Below are 22,571 nucleotides of genomic sequence, written 5' to 3'. Positions count from 1 at the left end.
TTTGTGAGGATCAAAAGAATATATTATCTCTCTTATGATGATAAATGTATGTACAACAACGGTTATTACAAGACTTCCAGCGCCCATAAGCAGTCCAGCTTATAAAGGTTATCACTAAAAAACATAGTTTCAAAAGATCAGAATTTATCCTTGGAACAAATCTTTCCGTAAACTGAAAGCATCATAAGCATAACGAAAGCACTGCCCTATAACAGAATGAACAAGCTAAAGTGAATGCAAGCATGCTTTTAGTGCTTAGTCTATAACAGGCGGGTAAAGTTCCTTCTTGTTCCCATGTTGTTCATCATCCCCTTTTGAAGAAGAAACATTGTCTCGATGTAAAATCATGGTGATTGACTCAAGGGAACAGAGAGCAAACACACCTCCTTCAAGCGGATTCAACAATTGACAGCTCCTTCAAACGAATTCAACAATTGATGTGCTGCAGCAAGCGATGGTTTATGATCTCCCTCGCCAAATTTTCATCAATCCGCAAACACATCAGGACACCCAAAAATTTGCCCCGTTACTAAATTTGCAGCATGAGAATCCTGACAAGTTAAGAAAAACTCGACCGAGCGTCCCATGTTCGTAGTCCTACGCGAGGCGGCGTCTTCAAAACCCAAAGTGCCACCATTTTCTTTATGTCCTGGAGAAAGGCTTATCATAAAATTTTGCCAAAAAATTATTAACCAGAAATAACATCACAGTATATCCATCCTCTTGCTGAAAACTATCTGAATCAAACAAAGATGTAATTTTTGAATATCAGTATACAAGAATGTTTACCTGTTGTGTGATGTTCTCCATCCGATTTGATTGCTGTAAGAGAAGGTAAATAAAATAAAACTATAAAAACGAGCAAATAAGCATCACAAAAGAAATCACATGGCAAATGCATAGTACATAAAAAGGTGCATGTGTGCCGCCACAGGACAACTTGTTTCATGAATTGTTACTTTAAAGAACTATACTGTTTTGCGGAAGATTAGCATATACTTCAGATACTATTTGAATAAATGTAAAAGGAATATAAAAGCACCTAAACATTTGTGTGGTTAGAATTGCAGAGCAAGAAATATACCATTACGTTCTTATGCTGCAAAGGAAATATGGAAAGATTTAAAAAGGGGAGTAGTAAGGAAATAGTACAACACGGTCTTCTCCACTAAAACAAATGGCTATAATATCTTGTTCATTGTATTTATGAGAATAAGACATATTCACCACTTATTTGAAATCGGCTTCAAACTCCATGCGGTGTTTGATGTAAAATAGTTCACAAAGAAACACAATTTTCATCTCACAATTTGATATGAAAAACTGGTTCATTTATTACGACGACTGGAAAGAAAATGTATAAAAACTAACCAGTGAGAGCACTGTTTGTGAAAAGAAAACATATAGCACCTCTCAAAAATAGAATCTCTAATTGTGATTTATTTACAGTACAGTATTTTGTTTCAGGATAATAACAAAATCACAACCATAATAGATGATTCTGAATACAGTCTGATGGTATTTAGTATGATATAATTTTTAACTTGATCACTCAAAATAATATGGTTAATTATCAGAAAACGATGGTGTATGTGCATGCCAGCTACAAAGGTAAGCAACTAATGCATGTCATATAATCTAATCTATAGTATTATAGTCAGAGATTGGGATGGGGATGAGGATGCGAGCCCTCACATGCATTGCCGTCTGCACAGGCTTGTTTGCTGGCATCCATAGCTCCTGCTCGACCCTTCGACTGCAGCATCCCGGAGAGCACACCGAACGGCTGCTGGTGCCTGGCGGGAGAGCACGTGAGGGACGCATCGACACACACACATCAGCAAGCAAGCACAGACGTGTGTATGTGTTAGGTGGGATGGAGAACGAAAATAAACCAACGGAGATGGGACGAAAATTAACCGTAGAACGGAGACTATCAAATGAGACATTAGAAGTAGAGATACTAACAATAAGACATACGGCTCGTCTACACGGACTGTAAATCTTACCCAATAGCTGTAGGATTATTGCTCCAAAAAACACAATGGCACACCCAACAAAAAATACCTTGCATGGCCACTGCTGAACGTGGAGTCTACACCAAATTTGACACTACTTTCAGACTCGGTTTTAGTCTGCTACGTACTAAAAGATCATACCACGAAATTAAAGAGGAATCCAGTTATCAGAGTAGCATGATTTCCTTTCAACTTATTTACATGACTGATGGCAGCTGATCTGTAACACTTTAAAGTCAAACAATTTCAGTTAACCTATCTAGCTCGCAGCTTCCTAGCTAGTTAGCCTATCTAGCAACATACCAAATTGAATCAATACTAAAATTTATTTCAACATTTTTGTAGGGTAAATTTCTTGTAACCTATCCACACAAAATAGAGATGAACAATCCCAGTGATGGATCAAGACTAAAATTTCTTGCATAACAAAAGTGCAGTTAGAGACATGCGCCCAAGGAGGCTCTCACCAGTGGTGCCGGCCGTGATGGCGTTAGCACTCGTGTTGGGCATAGCGTCATAGCCATCGTCTGCCGACCGGAAGCAGCAAACCTCCCAGTCCAGCTTCCCTGTGCGGATGAGGACGACGACGACCCCGATGTTGCCGTAGTCGCCGCGGCGGCGCTGCACCAAGTACTGCTACCGCCCCTGCATTTGGTCGCAAACAATCGTTTAGAAACCGCAGATTCAGAAAGAAGGGGAGAAGAATTGCTCTCAGTCTCACACCCATGAACAAACCAAGTCGCAAGGAAGGAACTCACCAAGATCCGGCCAGCACGAGACCCGCCCGTGGCGGCGAGGCTGCCGCTGTACACGTCGCCGGCGTACGTCCCGTCATCCTCGTCATCGGTCAGGAGCGCGCGGCTCCGCGGCCGCACGTGCTGCCCGTCGCCGTCCATCGGTGCCCGCGGGGATCGCTGAGTCAGAAAGAAGCAGGCGCCAAGGTAAACGATGTCGCCGCCGTGGAAGTCGGCCGCGAGAGGCGCGCCCAGTTGCTGTCCCGCCTCTCACTGTCCGTTGCTCCACCAGTTGGTGTCCCGCATCTGCTGCCACTCGCCGACCCCTGCGATGGGAGAGGAGAACCTGGGGGCGCGTGAGTACAGGATACAGGGAGAAGATGAGTTGGGGCGAGGGCAGGGAGATAGCGTTACCTGGGTTGTCGCTCATCGTTGTCGCGGACGCGGCGCTCCTGCTCGTCTACCTCCCACTTCGATCTCCTCCTGGAATCGGTGAAGAAAAGAAGAGACGGCAAGGGCGCAGATCCACCGCTCCAATCAGATCCCTTCCATTCCCTTCCCTCCCTTGGGAGAGAGAGAGAAGGTGAGGGGGAGGAGGAGGCCGCCGGCGGTGTCGCCATGGCCGGGCAGGGCTCCTCCCGCGTGCCCGCGACGGGAGGTGGCGGGGGCGGCAGCGACGGGCGGCGGCGTTTGAGGGTGGGGATCGGCGGCGGCTGCGAGGGCGAAGAGTCTGGTGTGGCGTCGCTCGAGGGCAAAGGCTTCGCTCGCTCGTTCGCAACGCACGGGAAACGTCTGGCTAATTTTTCGTAGGTTAACCGTCGTAGATTATTTTCAGGCGCGAGTTTTTTTCCATGAACCGGAGGGTTTAGCACTGGACATAATGGGAGCATACCGATTTTTATTTCCTGGTTCGAGGGCGGAGGTTGGAATCGAGGGGACGCGGGAGGTGGGATCGAGGACGAAAAAAAACCGTCTCTGGTGAGACAAAAATTGACCGGCGGAGACTACCAACTGCTCCATTAGGAGTAGAGATACTAAATCATGCAACGTCGATCAAACTACGTAGATCAGCTGACCGGACATAGAATCAGACATATGATAGCACAATAGTTCACCAAAAGATCACGAACAACTGTTCATAGACGGTCACCTTTATACTACATCTAAAACTTGAAATGAAATTGAACTTCACCACTTCCGGACCGGCCCTTTCCCCTTCTGATCGCCGGCGTAGTTGTAGCTGTCGGCGGCTAGTGGAGGATCATCTGATTCGTCGGACGAGGAGGACGAGACGATGACGAGGCCCTTGAGGCACTGGACGGCCCGGTCCTGCTGGCGCCTGAGCTTGGCCAGCTAAGCCGCCTCTGTCGCCTTCTCCTTCGCCTCCTGCTCAGACTGCTCGATGGCAAGCCGGAGAGCCTTCGCGTTCTTCTGACGGAGCCGCCAAGCGTCTGTTTCTACCGTCGTAAGCGACCGGCGGTAGACCCACGTGAGGAGCCGCTCGTCCTCGTCGGGCTCTACCGATAACCCACGGCGGCGGCAGACAGAGCTCTCCGCAGCGTCCTCTCCCTTGCCCGCTGCCTCTCGCGGCGGGCGGCGCGTGCCTCCGACTCCGGCGTGCGCGTCCGGGCCGGCGGGGCGGGCACAAACACCCACCGGTGCCCACAAGGGGGAGCAGCAGCAGGCGGGTCAGGGGTCGGCGTAGGGGAGGCGCGGATTGCGCAGGCCGCCTGTTGGAGCTGCCCCCGGGATGGGAGGGGCCGGCGCCCGCGTCCGAGCTGCTGCGTCGACAAGGAAGCTGTGGCTGCAGCGAGGCTGCAGATCTGGAGCTGCCCCCGGTCTCCACCTTGGATCGCTCCAAGGCGATGCGGAGGGCAAGCTCATACTCCGGATCCAGCTCGTCGCCGGAGCGGCTGCCGGTGCTCAACATTGTGCCGGATTTGATCGGAATCGGTGCAGGGAGAGGAGAGGGCGGAGCGATGAGTCCGATGGCTTTTTTTGTGGGACACCCGTGGGGTCGATGGTGGGTCGGGCTTGTCAAGTGGACGCAGCCGGGCGTGCCTGGGCCGCCTCATATCCGCCTTATATTTGGGACGGATATGAGGGGTGCCGGTCAGCCCGGGCGTTTGAGTGTCGTTTGAGAGCTCCGGTTGGGTCGGTATTTTGTGACCGGTCAATGATCGGACGGCCTGCCCGGACGTATGAGACGGATATAGGGCGCCCGGCTGTAGATGCTCTAATAACATACCATGTCATACAAGATCACAAAGATATAGGAGTAGCATATAGTGCTAGCTAACAGGTCATCATAAACTGAAAACAAGCTGATACTGGTCATAAACTGAAAACAAGTTGATATCCAGACATGCATCATCTTTGATTCTCCGTCAAACAAGATGTTGTCTTCACTGATCTTTCTTCTTAACAGGTCGGACTAGCTTCTTCCTGTGAGCGCTGATTTTTCTTCTTAACAGTCTTGGGTAGCTTCTTTCTGTCTGCGAGATAATCTTTGAAATCTTGATAACTAAATGAACCAGTAGCAACCATAGATGTCAATGTAATAACCCCAGCTATCTTCACCACATTGGCAGCCCTTTTGGATAACCTTAACCGGCGCCTGCAGGTAGGTCAAACAAGATTATATCAACTCCTGTCAAACAGGTAAGGAAGAAATATTGTCTAGGCAAATCTAGATGTGCTCTACTTATTGCACGTCTAAATGACTCAACCAAACTAAAAAGAAAAGGCAAAAGACAAAAAAAAAAATACTTGCACGAATTTTAGCATAAAATCAATGACATAGGATTTAGATGTGCAATACTTAGAGTACATCTAGATGTGCTTTAGCAAAATTGAATAAATAAATAATTTACATCGCGTGCTTGATATCAATTGTACCATCAAGTCATGTGGCATTGGATCGATTTGTACAGAAAGATGCCGGAGTAGCCCTCTGTTACGCCAGTTACTAGTCATGAAATTCTTCTCCGCCTTAAGTATCACATCATACAGCTCCTTTTTCTTCTGCTGGATCTCGCGCAAAACGTCTTCACCAGAATGCTGGACGCACAAAGATAATGATTTTTTATATAATTAAGTGAGCACTGATGGTGATTGCCAACAAGAAGATTACCATCAACGAGGTTCGACGATACAGAACGCATGATGTACAGCAACTGCTAACAGAATCATACAGACTCAAAGGTCAGGATAGGTGCAGGTCAGGTTAAACAACTACTCCTATGATGTGCTACTTTGGGTAAGTAATCTTGCGCTTGCCTTTAAAAAAAAGAGACCTAGTTGAACACACGTTGCTGTCTCGAACTCTCGATTGCAAAGAGCTCGATTATGGCTCCTTGATGTGGTGAGATATAGTTTTGCACTGCGAAAAGGAGGTAAAAGATGTCAATTTTGGTTAAGATACCTCGTTGGTGTGCATGAGCCGTGTCACGAGCCGGCGTCGCTCCTCCGCGATCGCAGGTGAGGTGGCCGCCGTCTGCGTTTGCTGGAGCAGGGAGCCACCGAGCCTCCTGGCTGCGCATCGGACCGCCGTCATCGTGACAGGCCTGCAAATAATTAGGGCTTAGGAGAAGTTCGTCACGAATCACCACTGCGACAGCTGTTCCTCCCATACAGGCCTAGACTATCGGGTTGAAGTCCGTGGAAAAACGAGAAATTTCGGTAGATTTGTGACTTTGTGAGCCGTTTTCTGAGCGTACCTCGGGCTAGGGTTCCTTGTTCGCCTTTCCCAACGCCAAAAGAAGGGGTGGGGTGGGGTGTTTTTGTCTTCTTCTTTTCTGAAATTCGGCAACCTTTATTAAACAATAATCATGTTACACGAGAAGGAATAAGAAAGTCAGAAGGATGTTCGCACCACTCCTCAGATAATTTCCTTCTTTAACTAGCTCGAGCAGGTGAATGCACAAGAACATTGCTTTCACGTGCGTAGTGTACTATAATCGCCCTCTAAAAGAGCTCATAATCTTCTGTCACTCATCAGTCACCACGGCTCCTGATGCTTGATACTCTGTGGGGTCAATGATTTTTTCGAAAAGAATGATATCCCGGTCTCTGCATCGAGTGATGCACACAACGATATTATTATTAAGAGAACAAAATTCAGCGGCCGAACAACATTGACCTAGACAACCACTAACCCTATGATAAAAGGCAATCTAAAAAATACACAACTTCTAGGCTACGCCTTCAAGAAGGAATTGCCACACGTGCGCCGATGATGACGAGTCCACCACAAGGTTGACCTCAGGATTCTCATCCCCAAAGTCAAGCTTTGAACCACCACCTTCATCAAGGACACGACGCAGACGTGCGTCGATATAGCCTAATCAGAGATCTTGTGTTTCCATTCGAGAGCATAAACTCATCATTGAAGCCGCCTCTACCATCATCACTTGTCCGGCTACCAACGTCTCGATAGCTGGATACCTTTGGAGAAGATGCCGGAAGACAGAGACGTCCCATACCGCCTCGCCTCCCGTCACCGTCGCAGCATCTTCGGTCCAACAGCAACAGGTTAAACATGACACCTCCGCCAGAGCCACCATGTAGCACCTGCCAGCAGTAGGCCTGATTTGACGACTACGCATGAGTCGTGTGAAGCATCTGTCGGCGGCATCACCTGCCGATGACAAGCACTTCCTGACGCCTCCGGGGTCAAGGATGGCTTGAACTATCTCCATAGAATCACATTCCACAACCACTGAGAGGGTCTCCAACGAGTCCGCAATTTGCAAACCTTCCAGGAATGCCACGGCCTCCATTGATGTGGCATCAAATGGCAAACTCCTTGAACAAACACGATGCAGCTATGAACGCCCCATTTGAGTCTTGCAGCCCTCGCATATTGGTGATAGCTCGCATCGACATTTAATTTTATAGTCCCCGACGCTGGCCTGATCCACACTTGATCTTAGGGGATCCAACTTTCTCCTCATGTGAAATTTTCCGGAATGGGTAGCGCCCTCTTGTGGGGTGGTTAATTTCTTGGGAAACGCTTGAAGTCAGCCGACTGATCTTTTCATGCGCGTCGACCGCCTTCGTAGCCATCGGTTCTAGTTTTGATCAGATGGCTAAAGTGTGTTGTCATGCCAAACAGTTGGCAACCATCCAAATAAATCCGGAATTTTGGGTCATTACAAAAAAAAATTTGTAGAGTACGCACTTCGGTTACAATTCAAACATACCTATGTGCCATGTAGAGATCTTCCAAATAAAACACCAGGGGAACAAAATTGCCCACTTAAGACTGTTTTGGTCTGATTAATCGCAATCCCGTATTACCAGTTGCTCCACAAAGAAGTCGGCATGTTTCTTTGTGGCACAAGACTGTCAACCGGAGGAAGCTGGAGAGATCCAGCCGATCTTCCGGCCTGATTTGCATCGCCAATTTTGACGGGTGCCACACAAACGCGCGCGCTCACGCTGGACTCCCCAGCCACCACCCTCCTCACAGCCAGCGGACACGGTGTTGGCCTACATCAAGCCCGCGCCACACCTCCATGAACCGAAGCCCTCAAGGTCTAGCTAGGCTGCAAGACTAGCTAAGTTCAGTGCACCCAAAACCAGTGCGCGCATTTTTTTTATCTAGTTCGCTCACTGTCTGTTGCACGGCCTGTACTATACAAGTATACATACCACAACTCTCTGGCGTCTTGTTTTATCAAGGTAATAGAAACTTCGAAACAGAAAAGGGACTGCAACATTTGTCATTTTAAATTGGTAGATAGTGCTATAACTTGTCCCCATGACATGCTCACCTCACATATATAGTACTCCCTCCGTAAACTAATATAAGAGCGTTTAGATTACTATTTTAGCTATCTAAGCACTCTTATATTAGTTTATAGAGGGAGTACAATCTTTTAATAAACCTAGAAAAATAGTCGTGATTCCATTATGTGCCGCGTCACAGCTCTGTTTAATCTGAAACTCTTTTGCGATGCACAAAGGAAAAAGGAAACGCATGTCTACACATGGGTCTAGTGAGGTAGACGATCTAGAGTTTTGACCAATGTTCAGGCATTGCGACGACCAACATGTGCGACAAATCCAGCCTTGATTCGATCGACGGACCTTGAAGACCCACACTGCAGAGAAAAAGGCAGGGCACGTTCAGAGTTGCAACCAAAAGTTGCTTTGGATGATGGAAAAGGATACAATAGTAGTAATACAAGAAAACTTATTTTACAAAATGATCACAACCATTTTAGCCTACAATGGTGTAATGCACCAAGAAACCAGATTTCCACAAGCAGTTGTTTTATTATTAAAGAGGAATGCATGAAACTATAACAGGATTCCCATGTAACACGGTTGTAGATAGAGAAAAATAAAAGAAAGTAGTACATGCGACGAACTATTAACATTGTTTAAGCCTCGGTCATTGTAATAATGTTCAGTAACTAAAGTATTTATTATCAAATAATATCAGCAATGAAGTTGCAAGTCGTCATTTGCAGAAACAACAGGTGGGTTATGGCATGTTGAATTTGCATTTAACAAATATAAAGAACGGAGGAACTATATATGGTCATAACTAGCAAAATGTTTGACATGGGATCAACAAATCATGTGGAAGGAAACATGCTGTAACCAAATACTTATGTGCGCCTAGATATGACATTTTACCTGCTCGCAGCGAAGGAAGAAGAGACGGTTTTCCTTGGTTATAGTGGTATCATGGCCCTTGCATCCATTACAGATGACATACGCATCTGAAAGGTTTACAAAATGTAAAAGGTCACAAACAGCCGACCGAATTCAGGAAACCATTTGTTCTAGCAAGGGCACACTTCAAACACCGAAGCAATGAAATAGCATGAGGGCACTTACTGATGTATCTCCTGAGGATCGATTCAAAGGATTTCGGAGCAAATCTCCCTTTCATCACCAGCCTGTGCTGCCCATCAAGTGAACCGCTTGTTGCCATCTCAGAGAGGAAAAAATCCATCACGTGATTAGGGTCCCTACGCAACCTGGAGATGTAGATTTGAAGATGGTTAGTTTGCCAAAATCTGGTGAAAGTGCATTTTTTCAAGACAAAGGCGTGAACAGAAACACACGTTTTACACGACTCCATAAAGTTCACGAATACTGTCTTCCTCGTGCCCTCCCTTAGAATCTTAGGAGGGCACATAACCACTTTTCCTCTGTTCACGGCGAGATCTGGATTGTTTCCAGCGATAATGTTGAACACTCTATCCAGCAGCTGCAACAACAAAAGTGCCCAATAAATCAATAACAAATACATAAAGGTGCATGGTTTAAAATAAGTAAATGAAGTATCGAGGCACCTCTTGATAGTCACTGTCAGTTCCCCCTCCAATTACAATGCCTTCTTCCTCTACAGTTTGATGATCTGAAGAGCATGGAATTGGATACGTCAAAACAGAGGCCACGATTCACGAAGAGTAAAGATCAACATTCATATGAACTATACCTAGAATGTCCCGTCCATCTCCCATGCCAGAAATCGGCGTGCCAAGCTGAACCTGAAATTTGCATGACGAACAAAGTAAGACCCTCAGTTCAGTTCCCGGTCTTCAAGTGTTTATATGAGTTCTCTTGTTTCTTCTTCACCCCGGAAGAATATAGAGCTCACTTCTACTTTTGGACGACACTTCCGTGACCAAATCAACTGATATAAATGAAGGAACGCTAAAAAAAAAGTACTCCCTCCATCCCAAAATTTTTGTCTTAGATTTGTCTAAATACGGATGTATGATACAATTCCCTTGGTAGAGGCCTAGAAGAAGTTCACAGTTCAAAGCCTAGAAATTAAATTATACTATATTGAAACTAAATAAAATATACTCCGACGGAACCGAATCATGAAAGTGGAGCTACAGGCGCGTGCATCTAAGCTCTCTCACCTCGGCCCCGCCAAAAAGAAAAGACTAGTAGCTCACCTCGGAGGCCGCCATGGCTGCGCTCGGCGTCGTCGGCTCCTTTTTCCCAAGGCACGGCACGGCGGCTGGTGCGTACGGTGGCGGCGATCGATCGAGCGCGCGAGAGAGGGACGCGTTGGGTATGGCTTCTCCGTCGTCAAATCGATCTCGCGGCTTCTGATGATTGTTTCTCCGGCCTCCTTTTGCAGTTTTGCGGTACGTCGCTATATATATGCTGAGGGAGCAGCGGAATATGGTAGCGCGTCCCGCAAGTTTCCTCCTGAACCTTTTTCCTTTTTGATTGAAGAAAAAAAGATCTGCTCGTAAAGCAGCAGGATACGTTCTTCGTTTGCGCTTTTTTTTCACTCTTCGTTTGCCTCACGACACGCGGAAATCCGCTGCCTCACCTGGTGGGCCGGCCCAGGAACACGGCGCGTATCTGGAGCGCGAAAAACCTCCCAAAAAATGTGCTCCCGTTGCCTAGTAGCTTTTTTTTTTTGATAGATTGCCTAGTAGCTTTAGTCAGTGTCACAGCGCGAGAAGTTTAAAACGTAGCCGCGCTGTTTCTTGCGCATACATTTCAGAAAAAAATTGGTTTTTTTGGAACAAAATGCAAACATAATTTAAAACAAATCACGAACTAGAAAAAAGTTCATGTATTCAAAAAAATCACGAATTAGAAACAAGTTCATCGATTTTGAAAAATGTTCATCAATTTGGAGAAAAGTTTGTCAATTTTTTAAAAAAATCACAAATTGGAAGATATACTCATCGATTTTTAAAAAGTGTTCCTTGATTTTAGAAAAAGTTCATTAATTTTCGAAAATTCAGAAATTCTGAAAAGCTTTCATTGATTTTCAAACAAAATCTCAAATTTGAAAAAATTATCATCGATTTAAAAAAGCTCACAATCAAAAGAAGTACATCTATTTTGAAACAATTCATATATTTGAAAAAAAATCATGAATTTTGAAAATGTTCATGAAATTAATAAATAGAAAAGAAAAACAAGGAAAAGTAATCAAAACTGGCGAGGTGAGCCAGGTGGTTAGGGCATCTCCAAAGCCGACCCTCGAACCTCCCACATATGTCCGGACGGCGCGGTCTACACACGTTGTGACATCCAAGGTGGTCCTGTATCAGTCCACTTGGCGGTCGGACGAGCTTTTCCCCGCAAACCGGAGACACACTAAAGGTGTTTTGTGGGCGTCTGGACCGCTGTCACGTCTGCCTCTAACTGCATTGGCCCACCATTAACCCCCACTCACGCCCGCGTGTGCTTCCCGCCCAAAACAGTCAGTGCCACTCCAGAGCGTCAATGTCGCATTCATGTAATGAATTTCGTCCGGTTTATATGAAATCCGTTGTGTCCCATGAATTTCATCTATTTAGTTCAAACAGTGGTTGAAATGTAAGCGGGCAGCGTTGGATGGCCGACTCCCGCATCTGTATCTACGGACGGATCCTCCTGTCCGCGGATGAATGTTGGAGCAAATTTGCGGGTCAGCGTTAGAGATGCGCTTACTCCGGTTTATCTAGTACGGGGAGATTGCAGGTTTGAGTCCCCGCGAACCCACCTAGCGCACCTGTTTTTTGCACTTTTAACAGAAAAAGAATCTAAACAGGTCGGTCGAGCTCGGCTGGGGGGAGGGGGTGTGCGCTGATTTGCATTTAACACATTAACGGGTGCCGTTTAGGAATTGCCTTTGCCGCTTACGGGTAGCTTCGCGTAAACGGCTTAGCTGGTGAGCCGAGCCCAGCGCTTGGATGTTTCTTTTTCCCTTTCAATTTCATTGTTTTCTTTCATTATTATTATTATTTGTGATAGATGTTTTCAATTGTTTGGATGTTTTATTCTTTTTTAACATGGTACAATCGCAGGTGCCCACATACATGCACACGCACACACTAGCCTTATGAGCACTTTCGAGATATTGAACCGGCATCACATCTTGAGGCATCCTGTGGTGATTTTTTTTTCATTTTTCTGTTTTGTTGGGTTTTTTTTTTCATTTCTCCTTAAGATCGAAATGGTGACTTTAAGGAGGATGTTGGTTGGCTTGAACTTGTTGCGGAATATCGTCGCGTTTCTCTCGTTCCAAATAGTCCAATTGACAAGCATTGTTAGAGAGGCCATTGCTTTCCTATGCAACGTCTCACGCTAGATATGTTTGTCCCCCACTTCTTGATTGGTCGCTTCACCGGCCAAGTAGCAATGTCCATGCTATCCAATTAGAGCCAATCTTTTCAACATTTTTCCCAAAGCCTCAACGTGTAACGTCACTTGTAGAATAGGTGCGCAACGGACTCTTGTTCTCTCTTGCACAACAGGCAAATAACTTGATTTTTTTGCCAAATGGTTTTATTCATCTCCGGTGGACAATGCCCAAGAATTGCGCCTTATACGCCGAGGCCGTGGTATATTCACCTGCATTCAGAGTAAATTTATCATGGTTAAAGCAAAGTCATGGTGAAAGTCACAAGTCACAAGACATCATGTGACCCTTGGGCAAACCCTCGATATCATCCGTTGGAGATGGACTGATAGCGGCGTCTACACGGCCAAGTCCTGCTACCTAGCGTTGTTCAATGGCTCTACCTTCACCCCGCACTGGAAGTTGACCTGAAAGCAATGGGCGCCCCTTGGTATGAAATTCTTCCTTTGGCTTGCCGGATTGGAAAAATGTTGGACTACCGAGCGTCTCACCCGACGCGATCAGCCGCACATCTCCTACGTGCATCTTATGCGATCAAGAGGAGGAAACAATGCACCATATCCTTGCGGGCTGCGTCTTCTCTTGCATAACCTGGCATGAGATCCTTGCATAGTGCTGGCTCACCACTGCACCCCCGGACGGCTCCGCCCCATTCTTCGACTGGTGGCTAAGCCATCCAAGACTCCCCGCCTTCCTTGCACAAAGGGCTTGGAACGTTGATCTCTCTTTCGGCATGGCCTATCTAGCGCCACCGCAAGATATGCATCTTCGAAGGAGTGCAGCCATCTCTTGAGTATCTTGTTCGTCTCATCAAGGACGAGGCACACATTTGGGCAAAGGCCGGAGCTAAGGGACTCCACACAATCTTACCTGTAACCTGAACTATGTACCTTGGACTGAGCACCCCATCTCCCTCTGCTCACTTCGCATCCACAACCGCCGCCTTCTAGTTTATGCGGCTGCTGGATGGCGATCATTATGTACTTTTTTACCCTTCTATCAATGAAAAGATACGCGCCCTGCATTCGGGAAAACAAAAAGACTTTTTTTTTTGAATAAAAAGGTAGATCGTTATCTACCTTATGCAACCGAAGTCATTTACATGAAGGTGATGTTAAGCGCTGCACAACATGTGCAGCTGGCCATCACCAAACCATCAGAGAGCAGAAAACAGAGAACATGGGGGGGAGGGGGTACAGCTTAAGTAGCGGAGAACAGACTAGCCCAGTGCAGTAGCAGTTCTCTATCCGGCTGGAGACGAGCTCGCATGCTCCATAGGTTGAGAAGGTCAGCAATTTCCTTGAAGGCACGGCCAGCACCCCAGGAGTTCCTGTCAAAGATCCGTGCGTTTCTGGCAGTCCACAAGGCTACAGAGCAGGCAGCAAACAGCACGTGCCATAGTCTTCCATGCGTGGTTCTTGCTTGTTCAGAGCATAGCAGTTCCTGAGCTGCGGCCAAAGATACTGCTGTCTGGTGAAGTCCCAGCTTAGCCCAAACTGCCCCAGCCAAACGGCATCGCAGGAGAATATGATGCATGGTTTCCACCGCTGGGAACAAAAATCCCATCGAACGCTCCACCAGCCGTGCCTTGCGGTTTGCTACCGAAACCATTTCTCACAAAGACCCTGAAGAAAATCGAATATACCCATGAGAACCCTACGCCGTCCGCTCCTGGCGCCCTCTCCGCTCCCCGGCCGGACTTCGAGTGTGCATACAATCAGACACCGGCGCGACCACTGCCGATCCTACCGCCGCGACCTGCCATGGTATGTGGAAGCAACTAGTGCCGGTTCTTGCGCCGGCGTGGGGTGGTGCCGACCAGGTGTTTGTTTGCTGGCCTGAAAGGGAAAGCCAGCCATGCCGCACTTGCCCAACAAGAAGATTCAGCACAGCAATGAAACAAACACAACAATTCAATCCCCCAATGAAAATCTCTACAATTGCCAAGATACAGTCTCGATGCAAATTGTTCAATCCAGTGAGGTGGCACCTGATGTCAGCCATGCTGGCATGCATCCTCAAATTACAAATTAGCTAAATGAATCCAATGATCTCCTGACAGGAAGCCGGCAAGGGAACAACGGCCTAGACCGACGGGGGGTTGGACTCCCTGAACCTCTCGTCGGAGGAGGCGCGGCTCTCCGAGGCGGAGTGCCGGAGCCCCTCGATCATCCTGATCACCTCCTCCATCGCCGGGCGCCGCTCCGGCGGCCCCGCCGTGCACGCCATCGCCACCTGGAGCATCTGGACCAGCTCCTCCTCAATGTTCTGGTGCTTCATCAGCTCGATGTCGAACACCTCCGCCGTCCACTCCTCCCGGACCACCGAGTGCACCCACCTCGGGAGGTCCACCACGTCGTCGTTCCCTTGCGACTGGAGCGGCGCCTTCCCCGTCAGCATCTCCATGAAGAGGACGCCGAAGCAGTACACGTCCGACTTCTGCATGCTCTTCCGGTTCTCGATGGTCTCCGGGGCACGGTAGCCGACCACGACGCGGGACGCGCTGACAGGCGCGTTCATCAGAGAGCTGAGGCCGTAGTCTGAGACGTACGCATTTTGATCCTGACCGACGAGGACGTTGGTCGACTTGATGTTGCCGTGGGTGAGCTTTGCGCCGCCTTCTGAATGGATGTGTGCGATGCCATATGCTGTTCCTAGTATGATCTTCACCCTGGTATTCCAGTCTAATGGCGTCTTCTCAGCAACACCTCTGATACCTGTTGATCAGTAATTCAGTAAGAGATACTATCAGTTCAACAGTTTAATTTTTTGTCTAACACAAGTTATGTTTCTTTGCATGAAAATTTTAAGCTATAGAAAAGAACAATCATTGCAGCTTCAGGTAGGAAATGTGCAGAAATATGTCCAAGTTTTATGTTCAGACCTATAGCAAAATAAAGGTTACTGATATCTTGTAAATGTCATAATCTTAGATGCTAACTTTTTAAGCATGGCATGGATATAGCAAGTTCTGTACTTTCAAAGGTACAGTAACAATTAGTTTGACACTTGACTACTTGAGCAAGCAATGTTGGCCCCTTTGTTATGTTCTCTTGTCAGCCATTGCACAGTTAACAACTTAACATCATAAATAAATATGTAGGAGTGAAAACACATACCGTGCAACATGCCAGAAAAGCTGCCGGTGGCAATGTAATCGTAGACGACAAGCTTCTCATCCTTGGAATAGTAGTAAGCACGAAGCGGGACTAGGTTTGAATGTTTACCCAACCTCCCAACAAGCTCCATCTGCTGCTCAAACTCCCTCTTCCCTGCCACGACATCCTTTAGTCTCTTGACAACCACAACAGTGCCGTCCTCGAGTATAGCCTTGTAGGCAGTCCCATAGCTCCCCTTGCCAAGGACTTCTGCAGAAGCTCTTAGTAGATCCTCCAAGTCAAAGTTGTAGGTGCAACCGTCCAAGAAAACCAACTTGTTCTTCTCAGCAGTCTGGACACCGCTACTGAATTCCTGCTTCGGCTTATCACTCCTGACACCAGTTCCCTTGTAGTCGACACCGGCCTCTTTCTTGCCCTTCCTCTTTGAAAGGCACACACACAACACAACCACAATTAGCATCAGTACTGCAAATCCCCCGACAGCAACCGCGATTATGAACCCTATGCTCAGTTTCCTGTCATGATGCACAGGCGATGGAGATGACGGTGTTGAAGGCAATTCTGGGGAGGGTGTTGGTGTTGGAAATGAGCAATTATCTAGTGGCGGCCCGCATAATTCAGGGTTCCCCAAGAATGAACTATCTGGGAATGTTTGGAGCGAGCGAGGAATTGAGCCTTTCAACTCATTGTTGCTCAGGTTTAACAGTCTCAGGCTTGGAAGCTTCAGGTCAGGAATGAGTCCGGAAAGAGAATTTTCTTGTAAATTCAGGAGATATAACTGAGTAAGGTTTTCTAAGCTTGTAGGAATCTCTCCAGTGAAGGAATTGTAGGAGAGCTCCACTACACTAAGGTTAGGACTGAAAAAGGAAGGCAGACCTCCTGAAAGTTTATTGTGCTGAAGGTATATCGAACGCAAAGAAGGAAGTGAGGCCACATCAGATGGAAGGCTTCCAGATAAAAGATTAGACCGCAGGCTCAGAACTTGGAGAGAATCGAGCTTGCCAATAGTTTTTGGAGGGATTGTTCCGATGAGCCCAGCACCTGGCAACCTCAGCTCAGATATGTGTGACTGGTCTCCTGAGCATTTGACACCATGCCATGAACACGATGGTGTACCTTGACCCCAGTTAAGCTTGTTGCCGCGGTAGACTGCAGAGGCGAAGTCAAGAAGGGCTTGGCTCTCAGACGCCAAGTCTGCTTCTGCCAGGGGGTTGAATAAGGATAGTAACAAATGCAGTGAGAGCAGAAGACGGAAAGGGCTTCTCATAAGAGTGAGATGATCCATCTGATGAGTCGTCGAATGGGCGAACTAAATCAGCAGCACCTTCATTTGTTTACAGCAGACAAGTAACCAAACCTGGTAAACAAAAGTGGACATTTAGTGAGGAAAAAAAAACAGCATACTGACACTAAGCTTAAAAATGTAGCTGCAAAACAAGAACAGTATTTCATCATAAGAGAACAAACACAAATTGGCAATCACTGCACATATGTCTGCCAGGTGCCCCAAAGGGCACACTGATGCATGCCATCATGTGAATCACGCATGACTGTAACCAAGTCAGCGCAATCAGTTTTCTTTTCCAGGAAGTGACTCACTCAACAGGAACGCACCCTTTTTAAGCAAGTCAGAATACAAAGTAACTGAGATAAGTCAGGGCACTTTAAAAAGATAAATTTCCATCATTGTTACAGATTTCAATATTTCATCATTCCAAACTAGTGCAACTTAAAGTTTCCTGTGTAAATCGCAGGCGGTTATCCTGTGAGATCGGTCAGTATGGACCAGCAGCCAGACACTTTACTGGACTACCTATTCACAGGAGGCCTGGTTTTTCTAGTGACAATGTAGGAACACACACGCAGTCGAGCATGAAAACAAGTCAAGGGACAGAAACTCCACCTTGGCGCCCTTTAAAGTGTAAAGACAGGAAAACATGGCCTGAAAATTGCAGGCAGAAAGCAATTCAAGGGAAAGAAGCAGAAAAAGAAAAGCGGCACGATACGGTCAGCGTATGAAAAGCCAAAAGCATCAGCAAAAGCAGGGAAAAAGAGAATAACAGGAACAAAGCTGAACCCACAAAGATGAGCACATCGCATCATGCATTTCGGTATTGCCACCACTAAGCTTAGTTGACAAACTACTGAAGCTCAGGCACAGAACTCCGAGTCTCTGACAAAATGCAATGCAAATAGTACCGACAGGAACTGAGGCAACTATGTGATGAAGATACCCTACATGTGGTAGAAACTTTGAGCACGCTTAGGAACAAGATGTCGCAGCTTTAGCGTCGCACGAAAGGTATCTGGCCGCGCTAACTGCAGACATCTAAGCCAGTGATCACTCGACAAAGCTGCTTCATCAGAGAAGCCACTAAACAAACAAAGGTCGGCAATCACAAGGAACCATGTCTGAAGGTTATGCAGCCTAATGGAGAAGGAGGTGTGGGAAGCTGGCTGCTGCACATGGCAATGTGCTTGCAGGCTCACCCACATTGTTTACTGTCTACAAGGCCTAGAGCAGTGCACAATTTGCTTCATCCCCACTTAAAGAGGGCCTGAGGAGAAGCAATTTCTTAATCAGGGCCGGCCAATGAATAATGCCCAGCGCTCCAGAGTCCAAGTCCAAGCTGGCTCAGCACCCCATAGTTCACACATCTCCAGGTACTTACCAGCTTCCAACCCTTGAACTACACACATACTACAGCTCATGTGAAACCTTTGCTGGTTGAGTCGATTCTAAGCTAGAGCAAGTAACATGCTACAGGGAATTAATGGCATGTGGGGGGATACTGCTGCCTGCTGCTGGATCCACCATACGGCAGGAACAAGAACTGGGAGCTTGACAGAGATCCAATCTTTGGCCAGTACAAGAAACAAAACTGAAGCAAAGAGAGGACTGGGATTTATGTAGAACTAGAATTTATTTGTTTTCTTGGTACCAAACACAATTAAAATCACTCTAGAACCCCCATCTGCACGATTCCTAGTCCACCTGAATGGCAAGCGTGCAATGTAAATGAACAAACGCATCTACTATCTAGTGATGAATGGTAAGTACAGCACCACTGTTGTACATCTGAACACAGGTGAAGACCACAAGAATTCCTAGTAGGGAGGGACTGAACTAAAAGTGGACAGTGAGGAAATTTGTAAACTTCAAGTGAAGAACAAAGTACCAAACATTTTTTTTTCCTTCTGAAGCTAGTAGTGCCTCACTGAAAGGAAATGAAAAAAGATAAAGATGATGTTGGTTCTCTTCCACTATTAATATTTTTGCTAAAAAAATGGAGGCGATATATGCTTCTAGTAGTATTAATCAATCCCACTGTACTGCAGCTGTAGCTCGCAATTTAAGGGCATGATCCAAAACGGCCGTTTTCTAACAAGAAATAAACAAATGAACAGAAACAAAACCAAGTAAACGCCAGTGGGCTTGGACGGGAACACTCCGCGACAGAGACGAACAGAGCCCCTTTTCCCCTACAACGACGAACAGCTCGACGCATCAAGCGCTGTAATTTTCAGAAAAGATGCAGACGACCTACAGACGGGGGGCGAAAGGGCGGCAGCCCACCGCGCGCGCAACCTAGGAGAAGAAGGAGAAGAAGAACCACCCAAGAACAGCACCCCACCCAACGATAAGGAGGCGGAACCGACGATTCGAACGGCCGGGAATGCGGAGCAGAGCACGTACCTCGACGGCGCTCACCGGCCGGCGGAGCCCCCGGTGGAATGCGCGGTAGGAGCCGGCCTTCTCGCTGCCACTCACGCCGTCTCGTCCCCGGACTCTGGAGACGCCGGGCACGAGAGGAAGGACTTCCCGGGAGAGGGGGAGGGGCAGAGCGAGACGGCGGCGACTCCGGAGGGGAGGGGAGGAGGGAGAGAGCGGGGTGCAGTTAAGGGGGGGAATGAAACGGAAGGAGGGCGTGGGATCCACTCCACCACTGTAGTCCGTCTTGCTCAGTCACTGGTACACTGCGCCGTCCGTTTTCCCCTGCTTTTTCGGCGGTATTAATGAACTGTGGATGCGGTAATGTAGTGAAGGCGGTGAAGCGGCACAGTCAAAGTGGTGGTAGGGTGGTCACTGTGCCACTCGCAGGCAAACGGTCGAAACACAGCACTGTGTCACTCGAGAGATTGTGGTAGAAAAGAATTTCATTACACTAGCACGAAAGTGCGCGAAAAAATGCAGAAATTTGACTTGAATGTCCTGCAAAAAAGAAAAAAAAACTACTACGTGTGCAACTTTAGTAAAAAAAAATAGCAACATGGAGGGACTTGAAAGCCAGTTAACTCTGAAAGCTAGTATTAAACAGACAAAAGTGTTTCCCACAGATTTTCTCCTTCCCCATGACCACGAGCGACTCCCGCGTCCAGGGTTTTCACACCCCCACTGGCACCGCCACTGGTTGCCCTGTTTCCTGTGGCCTTAGGGCCATAGATGCATGATGGATCCCGACCCTTGCGACGGAGGGCTCCTTCTTTGTTTTTAGGTTATTTTTTAGTCTATTTAAGGTTAATGCCCTATCCGGGGCGGTGAGGCGGCAGCGGCTGCATGGAGATGGAGTAAAGTCCACCCCACCTAGCCCTCGTCCTGGTTGTGTGTCTCGTGTCATCTGAGGGTGTGTGGAGGTGTGGCTCAGGCGGATCTCGTGGCATTCAGTTGGTGTTTGTCTTCAGTTGATCGTGTCTTCGTTCTTCTGTGTTCGTGTGTCTACGGTTTGAATCCTTTCGATCTATGTTTTTCTTGATCGGTGACGGTCGTTGCTCTAGTGCGGTGGTCTTTTGGGGCCTTAGCACGATGATTTCTTGATTGTCTACTATAACAAGGTTTGCCCGACTCCAGTGAGGGAGGGGCGATGACGACGATCCACCTTCAGCTCATTCTAGTGATTGTAGTAGTCACTGGGTGGTCTACAGACATGGGTGTACCTTTTACTACTTATGTTGTTCTCTGTGCTTTCATGATGTTTGTTGAATAGATCAAAAAAATTCCCCCAAAAAAATATACACAAGTGTTGCAGCAAGGCAAAAAAAACATAACAAAATGAGAAATTACATCCAACTCCTCCCGTCTTATGAATAACACCCATAAATATTAAACAAGAAAAACAATTAGGTCATGTTGTAGACAACGACTTCATCATAGTTGATCATGCCATCATATTCAACCATCGAATACATGGCCTCTCCGCGGAGGTTGAATAGAGCTCGACGGAGATAACTACTTTGTTGAGCTTCAGCTTTTGTGAAGTATGTGAATGCAACGATATAAGACGAGCGATGCACCTCCATACCAGCTTCTTCACCCCCAAAGAACACCAGATCCAGGAAGGCTGGGAACATTTCCCCTTCCCTTTCTTCAGCCGACACCATCAATGACATAAAAAGAGGGGGAAAGTAGCCATCTCGGCCAAATCAACTGACTTAGCAAGCTTTTAGTGATCACCTGTCGGATCCGCCTCCAATAGTCGCTGACCACCATGGAAACCGGTCATAAGAGGAGCCCAAGCTGCTCTACGATGTCGTGATCACTGGAGTGAAGCTCATGCTTGTCATGCAGCATATACCCTAACGCCTCACACAACCTTAGTCCATCTAGTCCTAGCATGCAGACACGCTGATTGAGCTCTTCTCCTAGTATTGGTTTGGTTGACAATGCCATCAGAGAGGTAGGGGCCCGAGCCAAGCCTTCAACGACCATGATTCCCAATAGAGGAGAAAAGAGCAAGCGAGAAAAAAAGGGAAGGGGCATGTGTTGGCTATCTTTCAAATAAAAGTATTGTGACATTGATGAGGTAACACTTACTCGGGTGAAATAATTACCGACGTATAGGAGAGAGAGAATCAAGGAAATAAAAACAATCTCTTAAAGTAAGATAGTTTATCCATTAGACTTTATGTCATCTCTTAATCGTAGAAAGGTGAAAAAGGAAGGAAAGCAATCTCTCAATTGAAACACAGAAGAGTTCCTTAAAAAGTGTTTTTCATCTTCAAGCAATGCCGATGTCAATGAAGAAGAAGGCCAAGAAACTAATCCCAAGCAAGAGTTACTAGAATTTGGTTCTTATTTGAGGTAATCATGTCACTTTCATTTTGCTATCTTTTTAGTCTTACAATCATAGTATGACATTTCCCAACAATTATTATTAGGTTCAAACTGAGAATGTATGATTGAAATTTACTTTTACTGTTTTGCAAATGAAGTTAGACAAATACAAATTTACTTTTAATATTTTGCAAACACAAACATATACATATAGTATTAGATGCCCATGTCATCGAGTTCACCCAAGGGCCCTCCGAAACATAGAGTCGGCCTTGTCTGAATGTTATTCAAAAAATTGGCTCAAGCGATGAAAAAACAGATGTACATATTCTCATTGGGTGTGGAAATTCAATATCATATTAGATGTATGATGTGCTAATGTATTAGAAAGAATTTTGATTTTGTCGCATCATTTTAGTTATTCTATCACAACTTAGAAGCTCATTAGTATATAATGACAATGTGGATATGGGTCCGCTTGGTTTATGTGATTAGCATAAAATGGTAGACAACCCAATTTCATCC

The 22,571-nt window shown here is 46.6% G+C and overlaps 3 protein-coding genes and 1 long non-coding RNA gene across 6 annotated transcripts; all 4 read right to left on the bottom strand.

Moving 5' to 3' along the window:
* On the bottom strand, positions 1-3,535 carry LOC123043674 (uncharacterized). 3 transcript variants are annotated; one of them, XR_006419486.1, is made up of 6 exons: positions 3,167-3,532; positions 2,777-3,098; positions 2,486-2,663; positions 1,696-1,796; positions 790-822; positions 1-649 (listed from the first exon to the last, which is right to left on the bottom strand). XR_006419486.1 is itself a non-coding variant. In XM_044466194.1 (6 exons), exons 2-6 carry the CDS (start codon positions 2,860-2,862, stop codon positions 486-488), a joined length of 573 nt encoding a protein of 190 aa, XP_044322129.1. In that variant the 5' UTR covers positions 2,863-3,078; positions 3,167-3,535; the 3' UTR covers positions 1-485. The 3 variants fall into 3 exon arrangements, 2 of the variants coding, with proteins under 2 accessions (XP_044322129.1, XP_044322128.1); XM_044466194.1 differs by having other exon boundaries at positions 1-660; positions 2,777-3,078; positions 3,167-3,535; XM_044466193.1 differs by having other exon boundaries at positions 1-660; positions 3,167-3,533.
* A 2,132-nt stretch (positions 3,536-5,667) lies between these two features.
* Positions 5,668-6,601, bottom strand: LOC123040614 (uncharacterized). Its single transcript, XR_006418207.1, has 3 exons — positions 6,472-6,601; positions 6,177-6,318; positions 5,668-5,812 (listed from the first exon to the last, which is right to left on the bottom strand). It is a non-coding gene; the product is annotated as an uncharacterized lncRNA (long non-coding RNA).
* Positions 6,602-8,658: 2,057 nt separating this feature from the next.
* Positions 8,659-10,917, bottom strand: LOC123040613 (eukaryotic translation initiation factor 2 subunit beta-like). The gene is made up of 7 exons (XM_044463406.1): positions 10,681-10,917; positions 10,212-10,263; positions 10,066-10,130; positions 9,835-9,980; positions 9,605-9,747; positions 9,401-9,486; positions 8,659-8,859 (listed from the first exon to the last, which is right to left on the bottom strand). Exons 1-7 carry the CDS (start codon positions 10,693-10,695, stop codon positions 8,788-8,790), a joined length of 579 nt encoding a protein of 192 aa, XP_044319341.1. The 5' UTR covers positions 10,696-10,917; the 3' UTR covers positions 8,659-8,787.
* A 3,853-nt stretch (positions 10,918-14,770) lies between these two features.
* LOC123043673 (probable inactive receptor kinase At5g58300) lies at positions 14,771-19,974 on the bottom strand. Its single transcript, XM_044466192.1, has 3 exons — positions 19,692-19,974; positions 15,995-17,351; positions 14,771-15,592 (listed from the first exon to the last, which is right to left on the bottom strand). Exons 2-3 carry the CDS (start codon positions 17,277-17,279, stop codon positions 14,961-14,963), a joined length of 1,917 nt encoding a protein of 638 aa, XP_044322127.1. The 5' UTR covers positions 17,280-17,351; positions 19,692-19,974; the 3' UTR covers positions 14,771-14,960.
* Between the last annotated feature and the right edge of the window lie 2,597 nt (positions 19,975-22,571).

This window comes from Triticum aestivum, chromosome 2B, assembly GCF_018294505.1.
Source record: "Triticum aestivum cultivar Chinese Spring chromosome 2B, IWGSC CS RefSeq v2.1, whole genome shotgun sequence".
Lineage (NCBI taxonomy): Eukaryota > Viridiplantae > Streptophyta > Magnoliopsida > Poales > Poaceae > Triticum > Triticum aestivum.
This window is presented reverse-complemented; position numbering and strand designations above follow the sequence as displayed.